The following is a 13,794-nucleotide window of genomic DNA, read 5'->3' on the forward strand; positions in this document are numbered from 1 at the left end:
GGAGAGAGATGGGCCAGAGAGAGATCAAGGAGTCAAGGAGAAGATATCTGCCTGCAGAACTTTGTCCTAGCATGCCTTCTTGCAGGATCACAGCCTAAAACTTTGTAGAGGTTGATCTGTTAGGGTCACAAAACCAGAGTTGGAATTGCGGGAGAGGATGGATAAGCCTCAAATAGAGAGGGCACCTGTTGACCATGGTTATTACCTTGGACTTGGTACGGCTTTGACAGGATTTATACAGCTTCTGGACACGTGAGAGAAATACTGCGCACACCTATTCTTCATAACATAGGGTTTTAACATCAGCTGAGCAGCCAGGGACCTTGCTGTGGGTGCATGCTGGAGTTTCCCTCCTGATGCAGTGTCTCTCAGCTGATCTGACTTTTATCTTTACTCCAACCGTGAGCTCACTACGAGCACAAAGGGAAAAGTATTCGTATTCCACTGTGCACATTGACAATAATTTTGTGGATGCAGCACAGCACTATAGAAAGAGACAGGTATGTATGTGGAGTGTTTAGAAGTCATTAATTTCTTCTTACGTTCTCCTTTTTCAAACCACACTGCAAAAGGGTACAGTGGGAATAGCAACGGAAAGAACTTGCAGACTTCACAAAAATCAAAGCCTATAGCTTGTGCTGTATGGGTATATTTGGCACACATCTGTGATTATGAAATGACTTTTAAATTGCTTTTGAACTTCATCTGGATAATGATTCATCCTTTCAATTTCCTTTCTCCTTCCAGAACATCCACCATTAACAAACCAACCAGTTGTGATGTTTTACAATCCACATTTGAACCTACTTCTCAAAACATTGCACACTTCCTTAAACAAGCAATTACTCAGCTCATTTGCACAAAGATAAGGTCAGTCTTGGGACTGAAAGATGGATCAACAACCCACTTTGGCAACCATCTTTGAAACGAGTCAAGAAGCAGTTGCTCTAGAGACTTATTAAACTGCAACATCATGTTGCAGAAATGCAACATCAACAGGCAGCTTTAGTGTTTCTGTACAGATATTGTACAGCCTTCATTTGGTTGAGCTGAGCCCATTACAGGATTTAGGCATATGCCTAAAGATGGAATTACTTACACGACTGAAGTTAAGATGTGCTTAAGTGTTTTGTTGTGTATGGGCCCACACACTACATCTGTGTTTGTATTAAGAAGAAAAGCTGTTCTACAAGACATTCAAGCATTTTAAAATGTATTTTTGTTCTGAACTGAAACAGGAAGTTTTACCCTGAAATGAAATTTAGGAAATCTTTAATTCCAGAAATCTTGTAATTGAGCATACTTGAAACATTATGTGTCAGTAATGTTGAAATGCTTTGTGACATTAAGGTTGAAACATTGCATGTCCACTTATGTTACTAAACTAATTAGAACCAACTGTCAACTAAGCATGCCGGGATTGCCTGGGTTGTGTATTACCCACCCCCTGGATGCAGGAAGAGTTCTGGTTTGATCTAGCTTCTTGGCTGAGGTGCTATGCTGCACGAACGCTGTTGTTCAACCTAGCATTAAAACAAGGATCTTCTGTGCATGACATAGAGCTGGACCTACTAAACCCTGCTCAGCCCAAATGGCTTTATGTAGGGACATCTCCAGTGTCTTGTACCAGGTCTTTGACACGAGTGTTTCAGGGACACAGCGCACAGACCCTGTGCTTGTGCTTGTAGGTGGTTTGGGTCTTCCTTGGCTTATCAGTTCTGGCCTGGATGTATCCAAGATGACTCCACACTGTCCAGGAGCCATGGTAGTTTGGGCACAGCACAGATGGATGACCCTCATTTGCATCTGATGCCGTATGTGACAAGTGAGCCCCTCTGAAGCTGAGGGTTGCAGATCTGCAGCAGCCAGTCTGGGGGCAGGACTGAGCTGCAGCTACTCAAACTCAAGCTGGGTCTTGGCAGAAACTTTAAGGTTCCCTTCCCTGAGCTCCCCAAGCCTGTCCTGCCATAGACATCCCAGCATTCAGTACCTGGGGACTGCAGCCTGGCTGCAAACTTAAAAGTTAAAATGATCAAATCAAAACTAAGCATGTTTCGGTAACTTCTTACTAACTGTTTTACCATAATCAATTGTCATTTTCTTGCAAAATCTTTCAGTGTTGTGGAATCAGCATCTACTAAAAGGAGACCAGTGCATTGGGAAAAATTCAAGCAGCTCTGTGAGTATATAGCAAGAATGATAGACAAAGTCTTGTCAGACTGAATATATAGTTTGTTCTCCCTGTCCCTAGATGCAATGGCTGTTCAAAAGGGAGTAGGTATCTGTCAGTAGTCTCTGAAAGGGGATCATACAAATCATCTGTTTCCCCTGCTCTTCAAGTTACAGTCCCTCTTCTCAGTCTCATTGCGTGATGGACAAAGTAGGGTTGACCCCTAGGCCAAGAGCTTTACTTTGGGTATGTGGGGCTGAGAAGACAAAGTGGTGCTGAAGCGGTTGCTTTAGAAAAGTTTCTTTCTTTGGCCCAAACGTACAGTGCGTGTGGTGAAATTTGTTCAAAATTGATCAAAAATTCTTTCCCTGCTTAAGACTCTAGGTAGTCATGGCTTTGCTTTGATGTCCTGTCCTCTTCTTTTGGGGTTGAAATAAAAATTTAAGGTCCATGGCCTTTGTGCCTCTATCAGCTTCTGGGTCAGCTGGCCACAGCAGAGAAGTCCATTCCCATTTTTGAGAGATGTTCTTTCATCCTTTACGGCCTCAACTCCAGCAAAACATAAACCAGTAAACTTAGCTGGAGCCTCTGAATATCATCTCTTATGAAAGACCCCTTTGCCCTAGCTTGGCTTCTTTCTTACTCTTTCTGTAAGAAACTAGGGCAGCCCCTACTACCAAACCAACTGAATGCTTTGGATTCAGATGTCAGTAAGAACAGGAGTGGGAACCTGGATTGTATGTTCATAACAGACAATATGATTGTTTTTTTATTTTGCTGCAGTTACTGCGTGTACAGTTATAGTTCTGTCTGAGGAAGCAAAACGCCTTCACAGATGAGTACAAAAAGATGCATGTGTTTTCCCAAGCCTGAACTCATGAGCATGTATGTACTTTACTGTAATCTGACACTTATTGTAAGAAATATATTTTACATAATTGGCAGTGGCAGCCACATATTCTGAGAGAAAAAAGTGTATTGAATTGTATACTGTGTATCACTGATAATGGTTTGCAGCAGTATCTTCCATAAAAGTGAAGGATAATTTAGCACTTGAAAGCCAGGCCTCAAAACCAAAATAATCCTTTTCTTCTTCCATGCCTAGGCTAGGATTCATCTCACCTCACCATAGACATAGGCAGTGTAGATGCATACGGTAGGACCCATCACCTCAAGCTCCCTTTGCAGTCAATACAGGGAACAGGCGCTTTTAGGCCATGATTCATCTGACCTATTTACGTGTCTGCTGTAGGAGGAGATGAATCACTGCCTAGACTAGATCTGTGTGGAGGATAAAGGGAGCCTAAGATGGCCAGCTCAGATGTAGATGCTTATATGGATTTACCGTTTGAATTTAGACTTGCAGTTTGGAACAACAATTTTTCAGAGAAGAGTTAAATTTCCTAAGCCACATTTTCCTAGCAGAATGTGTGTACGAATATATATATATATATATATGTTTTTTTTCTTCCTGCAACAGAAACATTTGCAACAATATCTTTTGAAAACTGGCCCTATATCCCCTTCTCCAAATGTTCCACCATCTGAAGAGCTGCCATTTTCTCTCTGTCTGCCTCTGCCCCTCTTTCACACATACAGACGTGTATACACATGTCATGTTTCAGATCTGGGCCTTCTGAATTTTCAGCATTAACTCAAAATATACTCCTCTGTGTGTGGTAGCCAGAGCTGTTACGCACAGAGAGATATATTAGCTGGTTTTGTTTTTTAAAAAACCCAAAACAAAATACGTAAACAAACCCATCAAATGAACATTTGTGAAATTTGCTTCTGTTTAAAAATATCTTTTTTTTAATTCATATTTTCTGCTAGAATCTGCTCTACTCTGCCTGCAGCCTTGGTGTGGCAGGGCATCATAGGAAGATGGGGGGAAAGGATCTTTTCACAGGAGTTAGCAGGGCTCATTGAAAGAGCTTTAAACTAGATTTGAAGGGGGAAAGGGATAAAACCAGTCTCGCTAGAGGTAAGCCTGAGGGCAGCACGCCAGTGTTTGAGGAACGGTGTGCTAGCAAGGTCCTTCGGTCTGCCATCTCAGTGGAGGCAAGGGATGGAGATCCATGCAGCAGCAAAGATGCAAGGGTCATTAATGTGTTAGAAACTATGGAAGTGCCTGAGAAGGGCCACGTAGGAATTAGGGCTTCTTCCCCCAAAAAGGTGACAGCATCTATAGTCCAACTGAAGTGCATCTACACCAATACACACAGCATGGGCAACAAACAGGAGGAGCTGGATGCCATTGTGCAGCAGGAAAACTGTGATATGGTTGCCATCACGGAAACATGGTGGGATGACTCACACAACTGGAGTGCTGCAATGGATGGCTATAAACTCTTCAGAAGGGATAGGCAAGGAAGGAGAGGTGGTGGGGTAGCCCTGTATGTTAGGGAATATTTTGGTTGTCTAGAGCTTAATGATGGTGACAATAGGGTTGAGTGTTTATGAAGCAGAGGGAAGGCCAATGAGGCAGATGTCATGGTGGGAGTCTGTTATAGGCCACCAACCAGGATGAAGAGGCAGAAAAATATTCCATAAGCAGCAGGGGAAAGTCTCACAATCACTAGCCCTGGTTCTCATGGGGGACTTCAACTTACCAGATGTCTGCTGGAAACATGATACAGCAGAAAGGAAACAGTCTAGGAGGTTCCTGGATCGCGTGACAGATAACTTCCTGACACAGCTGGTGAGTGAGCCAACGAGGGAAGGCGCCCCGCGGGACCTGTTGTTTGTGAACAGAGAAGGACTTGTGGGTGATGTGATGGTTGGAGGCCATCTTGGGCGTAGCAATGACAAAATGACAGAGTTTTCGATTCTTGGAGAAGTAAGGAGCGGGGTCAGCAGAACTGCTACCTTGGACTTCCGGAGGGCAGACTTTGGCCTGGTTAGGAGACTGGTTGACGGAGTCCCTTGGGAAGCAGTCCTGAAGGGCAAAGGAGTCCAGGAAGGCTGGGCATTCTTCAAGAAGGAAATCTTAAAGGCGCAGGAGCAGGCCGTCCCCATGTGCTGAAGGATGAGCCAGTGGGGAAGAAGACCGGCCTGGCTGAACAGAGAGCTTTGGCTGGAACTCAGGAAAAAAAGGAGAGTTTATGACCTTTGGAAGAAGGGGCAGGCAACTCAGGAGAACTACAAAGATGTTGTGAGGTTATGCAGGGAGAAAATTAGAAGGGCCAAAGACCAACTAGAACTTAATCTGGCTACTGCCATATAAGACAATTAAAAATGTTTCTATAAATACATTGGCAACAAAAGGAGGGCTAAGGAGAATCTCCATCCTTTATTGGATGCAGGGGGAAACATAGCGACAAAGGATGAGGAAAAGGCTGAGGTAGTTAATGCCTTCTTTGCCTCCGTCTTTAAGAGACAGACCAAGTTGTTCTCAGGGTACCCAGCTCCCTGAGCTGGAAGACAGGGACAGGGAGCAGAATGAAGCCCCCATAATCCAAGGGGAAATGGTTAGCGACCTGCTGCACCACTTAGGCACACACAAGTCTATGGCGCCGGATGGGATCCACCCAAGGGTACTGAGGGAGCTGACAGAAGAACTCACCAAGCCACTTTCCACCATTCATCAGCAGTCCTGGCTAACCAGGAAAATCCCAATTGACTGGAGGTTAGCAAATGTGATGCCCACCTACAAGAAGGGCCGGAAGGAGGATCCGGGGAACTACAGGCCTGTCAGTCTGACCTCAGTACCAGGGAAGGTTATGGAGCAGGTCATCTTCAGTGCCATCACACGGCATGTAGAGGATAACCAAGGGATCAAGCCCAGTCAGCATGGGTTCATGAAAGGCAGGTCCTGCTTGACCAACCTGATCTCCTTCTATGACAAGGTGACCCACTTAGTGGATGAGGGAAAGGCTGTGGATGTTGTCTGCCTAGACTTTAATAAAGCCTTTGACACCGTTTCCCACAGCATTCTCCTGGAGAAACTGGCTGCTCATGGCTGGGACAGGCGCACTCTTTGCTGGCTAAAAAAACTGGCTGGATGGCCGGGCCCAAAGAGTGGTGGTGAATGGAGTTAAACCCAGTTAGTGGCCGGTCACAAGTGGTGTTCCCCAGGGCTCTGTGTTGGGGCCAGTTCTGTTTAATATTTATCAATGATCTGGACAAGGAGATCGAGTGCACCCTCAGTAAGTTTGCAGATGACACCAAGTTGGATGGGAGTGTTGATCTGCTTGAGGGTAGGAAGGTTCTACAGAGGGATCTGGACAGGCTGGATCAATGGGCCGAGGCCAATTGTATGAGGTTCAACAAGGCCAAGTGTCAGGTCCTGCACTTGGGTCACAACCCCATGCAATGCTACAGGCTTGGGGAAGAGTGGCTGGAAAGCTGCCCAGCAGAGAAGGACCTTGGGAGTATTAGTCAATAGCTGGCTGAATATGAGCCAGCAGTGTGCCCAGGTGGCCAAGAAGGCCAATAGCATCCTGGCTTGTATCAGAAATAGTGTGGCCAGCAGGAGTAGGGAAGTGATTGTCTCCCTGTACTCAGCATTGGTGAGGCCGCACCTCGAATACCTGTGTTCAGTTTTGGGCCCCTCACTACAAGAGAGACATTGAGGTGCTGGAGCGTGTCCAGAGAAGGGCAATGAAGATGGTGAAGGGCCTAGAGCAGAAGTCTTATGAGGAGCGGCTGAGGGAGCTGGGACTGTTTAGCCTGGAGAAAAGGAGGCTGAGGGGAGACCTTATTGCTCTCTACAACTACCTGAAAGGAGGTTGTGGCGAGGTGGGGGTCGGTCTCTTTTCTCAAGTAACAAGTGATAGGACAAGAGGAAATGGCCTCAAGTTGCACCCGGGGAGGTTTAGATTGGATATTAGGAAAAATTTCTTTACTGAAAGGGTTATCAAGCATTGGAACAGGCTGCCCAGGGAAGTGGTTGAGTCGCCATCCCTGGAGGTATTTAAAAGACGTGTGGATGTGGTGCTCAGAGACATGATTTAGCGGTGGACTTGGCAGTGCCAGGTTAACGGTTGGACTTGATGATCTTAAAGGTCTTTGCCAACCTAAACGATTCTATGATTCTGTGAGTCTAAGAGGAACACCAGTTTCTGGGAGAAAAGTACTGATGCAGAAGGAGGGGAAAGACAGACTTGATCATCTAAGAAAGGGTGCAAGTTCCTGAGTGAAGCTCTGAGAAGACAAGAGAGAGGTAATGTTGTATTATTATGTATAGAAGATCAGAGTTGAAAGAGTCTGGTTTATGGGGAGTGAGGATGATGTCGTAGCAGGTACGCTTGTGCCCATGCTGTAGTATAATGTCGCGGTGCATCTGAACACCCACCTAGACTGCAAATGGCACGAGGCTAATATTTAAAAAAAGGAAGAAAGGAAGTCAGCCTGTTGCAGAGCTTTGCAATGCTCAGCTGCTGCTGAGGAGTGCTTGGTGTAGCCACCGTAGTGGTAGGCAAAATATCCCTCCCATCCAGCCGCTGGCAGGCAGCACAGCAACCCATTTATATGAGCACCTGGTTGATCAGTTTGCTTGTGACAGATCTTGGCACGCCCTCTCCTCTGGCTGTAAAGCTTTACTGACTCTTGTGTTTTGTGGGATTTTTTTCCCCACAAACTCTTGTCTGGCATGGGAGGACTTGGAACAGAGCGACACTGGCTCTGGTGACAACAGGAAACTGCATTTTGGATAACCCTTTATGGTGCAAGCTTTCCAGCCATTTAATGGCTTTTCTGTGGGGATCCGAAGGAAAGGCTGTCCATCATCCAAAGCCCATTGCAGTGGGAAGGGTGCCCGAGACTGCAAAGGTCTTTGGCAAAGGCCACGAGCATCTGAAGGCTGCCTCTGAGAAATGGGCACGGGCTCACGGTTCCCCACAGGGGAAGAGAGAGTGCTCTTTCACCGGTCACCCCAGTGCATCATTCATTAAATATAAGGCCCTACAGGAAAACCAGGTCTTCGTGTTCTCCGTGCCCCCTCCTGCATCAGCCCTGACGTCAGTAGTTTCGAACCACGGAAGTTAAATTAAGGCCAGTGCAGTCTAATAGGCAAGGGAGAGCAAATGCTAAGAAGTCAAGGTAATGAGAAAATACTTGCCATCTGGAGCTGTCATAAGCACGAATTTACATCACTCCCCACAAAATAAATAAATTATAGCCTGCAGAACATTAGCCTCCCTGGATGCAAAGCCCCGCTCCTGCTGCTACCGCCAAAAATTTTGGCCTCCCCGCTTCCAGCATGATCGTCAGCTTCTGCCGAAAGCCCCGGAGAAATGCGCATGGGCGCGGGGAGACATCTGCAATCGCTGGCTGTTTGAGCGCAATGGCTGGGGTGGGATCTGTTCGGCTGCATCCGCTCGCTCCCTTCCTCACTCTGACGGAAAGTTTTCCTCCCAGCTCTGACAGCGCCGCAGCCACTTGGGGAAGCACATGACTTCCTCGGGAGACGGCATTTCTTATTTGTGTTGCAGGCCTCCAGCAGGCATGGCACCGAGGCAATATTTATATCAGTTTTTGTAACGTCGTTGCAGCAGCTGCAATTTTGGGAACTGAAGTGCTGACTGGAAGTGGAGAGAGAGGCACAAAGCACACCACGCCACATTGAAATCAGGGTGGAAGGAAAAAAAAAAAAAGGAAAAATTCGGCAACCAGCCTCCTCCCCCAGAAAGCTCGTTGTGTTCCCGGGTGCCAGGGGTGCCGCTTGCCCTCCAGATGGTTACCGCAGGGCCCATCTGCCTAAAAGTGAGTCAATGGAAATTGCAGCTCAGGATGCCAGCAACGGGACCGGATCTCTCCCTGCGGGGTGCCTGCGCTCCGGGGGGAGCGGGGCAGGAGAAGGGGAGTCCCCGGGCTAGGTGGCTTTCCGTGCTACATGCCTACCGGCCTGCTGGGGGAGGCGGGGAGAGCTCGAGCCCTTTGGCTATGAGACAGCACAGCGTAACACTTGCGTGCAGATAGCGAGGCTGCCTCCAAAACCGCTGCAGCCTGGTGCCGTGCCTCGGCAATCAGCCCTGGCAGCCTTGTTAGCCCGGCTACAATGCTGTGCTGGTGCAGCCATGCTGCTCCCCAGTCCCCAGCTGGCATCTCTGCCCCACGCTGTGCAGGTGTCCTGGCTCGTGTGGAGCTACCTCGCTGTGGCCACGGCCTCTACTGGGAAATCCCCAGGGAACTGGGATGAGGGTCCTGTCTTCCAGATGATTTACTTGCTGCTTCCCGTTGCAGGAATGTGACCCAATTCTGCCCTCTTCTGCCTCCTGGCTTGATTTCAATGGTGTTAAGCCAGCAGAGGTTTGGGCCTTCACTGATATCACGGGCCTGGAAGCCGTAGCCGGTTAAAAGAGAGTGGAGTCCTCTTCACTGTGTCTCCTTGCTCTTTCGTCTACCCTGCAAAACGAGGCAAATAAGTGCCCGTGGCTGGTCCCATGTGTGTAAGAGGGGCTCTCCACTGCCCATGCATGCTCTTAGTAGGTGACTTGTACCTCTGCTGCCAAACAGCAGAGGCTGGCAGGACAGTGGGACTGAATTCTTCCCCATACACTGCTTTTTCTCCACAAAACTCCACTGGTCTGTGGAGTTATGGCTGACAGAGGAGGTGTCACACAGCCCGCAGTTATCTTAGAGCTTGGTGGAACAGAACAAAGTTGACATGAAGCTAAAATGCTTCCACCAGGTACTGCCCCAGACACTGGTTGTTAGGTGATACACATTTTATCATGGGCAAGAGCTGAAGGTCATTTGCCCCAGACATAACTGTTTGGTGCAAAATACCTTCACTCTCCTGAACTGCACAGGGCCTCAAGAAAAAGGTCCTCTCCACTGGGCCACCAACGAGCTCTCCATGTCCATTTTCCCCACAGTCCTCTGAAAGGACTGCTGTGAGGCACCAGGCAGGGGAACCGTCGCTGCGTCTGCCTGGGAGTGCTCCGAAAACCAGCACCTGATGTTGCATTGCAGGCACCATGAGATAGAGACACCATTAAAGACTGGCAACATGGTGAGCACGGCTTCTTGGGCTGTGTCCCTCAGAAAATCCCCTCCAGGCTCCCACTTTATATGCCTTTGTGCCATGAGCAGCTCTACTCCGTCTCACTAAGAACTGAAACTTCAGTGCCCAAGCTGTTTCCTTAGCCCAAGCGCCCTGAAATGCTCTTGGTGAGTGGGGTTGGGGTGAGACAGGCAGAGAGAGGGAGGGAGTAAGCAAAGTCATGCCAGCAGTGGTGGCAGATCCTTGGAGGTGGTGTGGGGAGGGCTTGGCAACCCTTTCAGCACTGTCCTATAGCAACAGGAGGGAGGAGGATATACAGAGGTTACTTAAAAGCCCCCAACTTTTTCCAGGCTTCTATTGCACTTCAGAAATTCTGCAAGGGAGAAGAAGAAAGAAGAAGGAAAAAAAAAACCAAAAGAAAAAAAAACCCCAAAAAATACTATCTGAAAAGAAGGTACCCTTGCTAACTGAAAAACTTCCTTTAAGAGCTTACTGCTATTAAATAATTGCTACATTTTGAATTGCTGTTTTCAGGAGCTTTGGGAAAAAGTTGTGTTCTCAGCCATGAATATTTTCTTAGAAGGATAGCATGGCTTTTTCATTCTACGTGCTTACACTGAAATAGATGTGAAAGCAGTTTTGACTAGCTCAAAGAGAAGTCTCTGATCAGCCTACATCTGAGATTTCCCTTAAGATCATTAGTGGGAGAGAAATAAGTGGATAACTGCTTTTTTCTTTTCTTTTTTTCCCATGTTCCCCACTCTCTCTTTTTTTCCCCTCTCTCTGTCTTTCTCAAAAGTGGATTTTCTGGGTGCAGGATTTAGCCCTTTAGATATTGGGTGTTTGTGTGCATAGGGACAGAAATACAATTCTCCAGTAATCATCCACAGACTGTTGTAGGCTGTAGTATTTGGGATGATTGCAGTATAACTTAGAATGTCATTTTTATCAGGGGGAGGTACTGTGTGATGCACTTTCTGGAAATATACTTTGCTATTTTGGATTCAATAATGCTGTTTTGGAGGCTGGGAGAGTTAATTTTTTTCTAGTTTTTTTTACCTGAAACTCCCTAATGTTTTTAATGCCCTGTTTCTCCTAGGCAAATACTTCTGTGTTAGGCTTCCCTCTCCTTCTCCCACCCCCCTTCTTCTCTTATTCATGTGTTTTGACAAACACAAAATGCCTTCCAATCCTCAGAGAGCTGTACTCCATCATTAGACTGATGTTTTCTGCCTCTCAGTTTTTATTTATGTGAGTCTAAAAATGTGTAGCTTGCTGGCACCCCACACTGTTTTTGGTTTCTCCCATCTTACATGTGCCACGCTGGCTCATGTTTGCTTTTTCCTTGCACTCTTTCTTTCTTTCATGGTATTACAACATTTTTAATACAGGATGTCTGAAGCAACGAACACCAACGAAAAGAAGAAACCTTCTCTGAATGGGAGAAGAGCCCTCCCACCAAACAACTCCAATGATGAAGAAAATGAGGTCCCTGAGGTGGAGGCTTTTGGACTGATACCTAGAGGATTTAATCCAAAAGGTACAGTGTACAATTAAGACATGAGTCTATTTTTACATCTTCCTTACTCACCTCTGCCCAGGTCTGTGAATTAAAACCAAACCACTTTTTTCCTTACATGTTTTGATCTCAGATAGCTTTTATTGCTTCTCATGAAAAAAATTGCTAAAACCATCCACGTGCATGGAAACGTTACCGCAGGTTATGGGTAGGGAAGGTGAGGTGTGGAGAACCTGGGTGACCAGTTTTCAGCTTGAACTGTGGGAGTGGTTAAAAAAAGGCAAGAATCGTTTTTTCCAGTTTGATCACAATCACAGAGTCACTCTAGGACCTGCTGGCTTCAGGCATGGCTGTGGCAGCACTGGGGTGAAGGGGGCAGGAGGAGCCTCCCCTCTTAATGGCCCTGCTGGTTTGTACGGCCTTAAACTGACTGTGAAAATACTGCAAAATGCTGGCTGGCAGGGTAATCTTTTGCTAGCTGTTCACTCATAAAAATGAATGCAAAACTAAAAGGAATCCCTATATTTTTAGTTATTCTCCTGTGAAAAGTGTTTTAATCATTTGGCTGGGGAGAAAAAACAATATCATGGTAGAGGATGGGCAGATCAAACCACATTCTCGCTGCCAACTCTTTGGAGTGAACCTAAAAAAAAATAGGTAAGATTTGGTTTAAAAGAAATCAGGATTGGCTCCTGAATGAGTCACCAACCAAATGACGTTAATTTTTTGGCCTATTTGACATGAACAGCAGAACTTGTTAAACGTGGCAACTCAGGATAGCCAGATGTAATAATACTTAATGCTCATATGGGACTTTTCATCCAGGGTTGAAAGAGTGCTTAATAAATGTGGACAAGCATTAATTACTGCATTTTACAAATTGGAAAACAGGCAAAGAGATTTTAAGCGACAAGTTCAAATTTTTGTTGCAAAGGATTCTTTCTATAATCCTAATCGTGTGCCTTAACCACCCATTCTAATACACACACATTTCTTTAAAAAGCATTTCTTTTAAAAATGCCTGAGCAAACCAACTGGCATGTTAAGACTGTAGAAATTTTGCTTGAACCTTTTCAAACAACCCCGTAGCTCTGGGGCAAGTATGTGTGTTTAAATTGTCAAATGTAATGCAATACAGGTCCTGACTAGATATAGTTTCAAACCCAATATGCTCACAGAAGCTGGGGATGTGTAAGGGTGTGGGATATCTTAGAAGGAATGCAGCCTGTAGCTAAAGCCCACCAGTACCAAGAGAAAGATTCCTATTGCTTTTTGATGTGCTTCACATCAGGCTCTGAATGAAGTGCGGTGCTGGTGGGTGGGAGCCTCTTGCTTTTCAGAAATGTAATGGAAACTTAGGAATGTCAGGTCAAGTGAGTTGAGGCAGGAACCCAACATGTGCTTAAGGTGATGCTGCTGGTGAGAAAAACAGCCCTTGTTCAAAGCAAGGGCCATAGGATAAACCTGGCTACAGGATAAACCTGGCTATGGGATAAACCTTGTGTGGCCATAGGATAAACCTGGCTATGGGACCGGTATGGCTGAAAAGTAAGTTTGTGCATAACAGCAAAACTCTTTTTGTACAGCTGGATCAGCTCTGCTGTGCAGTTCAGCTCTGCAGTGCTTGTAGCAACAACATGCGAGGGCTGACCTGAAGGGAAAGGGACTGCGGCACTGTTTCAATGCACATCAGCTGTGATCTAAGCCGGTGATACCAGCTGATGTAAGTGTGGTCCCTGGACACACTGGCTTTGGGGTAGGATGCTTAAGTCACCTGACAGACCATGTTAAAGGTTTATAGCCCAACGTAGCTCAGACTGGGACTTACATTCAGGAGCTGAGCCTGCCCAGAGCACTTGCAGCATTGTGCTTGGGGGATAAAGTGAGGGTCTGCAGGCAGAGCAGGAGCGGCAGAGTACGACAGGGCTCTAGCGCTGTGAGCACATCCTTGCAGAGGTCTGCTTGCGCCACCTCTTTCCCCTTCCCCTGCACACCTCTACACTTCTGGGTTGTCCAAATTTTTTGTAGTGGTTCCCACATTTCATTGCCATAACACACTGAAAAAACCAAGCAAATGCTTTTATCCCTGCTGTTACACCTGAGGTGTTTTCTAGCCCTTGGGGTAGGATTGGACACCTGCTATAAACGTCTAAATGT

At 46.4% G+C, this 13,794-nt stretch overlaps 1 protein-coding gene across 1 annotated transcript in view; it reads left to right on the forward strand.

Annotated features, from left to right (window-relative positions):
• Positions 1-2,173: 2,173 nt before the first annotated feature.
• Positions 2,174-13,794, forward strand: part of F13A1 (coagulation factor XIII A chain) — a 69,570-nt gene continuing 57,949 nt past the window's right edge. The window contains exons 1-2 of the mRNA XM_075493891.1: positions 2,174-2,179; positions 11,510-11,658. Coding sequence (XP_075350006.1) covers positions 11,511-11,658 — 148 coding nt within the window. The 5' untranslated portion in view covers positions 2,174-2,179; position 11,510. The remainder of the gene's footprint in view (positions 2,180-11,509; positions 11,659-13,794) is intronic.

This window comes from Mycteria americana, chromosome 2, assembly GCF_035582795.1.
Source record: "Mycteria americana isolate JAX WOST 10 ecotype Jacksonville Zoo and Gardens chromosome 2, USCA_MyAme_1.0, whole genome shotgun sequence".
In the NCBI taxonomy this organism is placed as follows: domain Eukaryota; kingdom Metazoa; phylum Chordata; class Aves; order Ciconiiformes; family Ciconiidae; genus Mycteria; species Mycteria americana.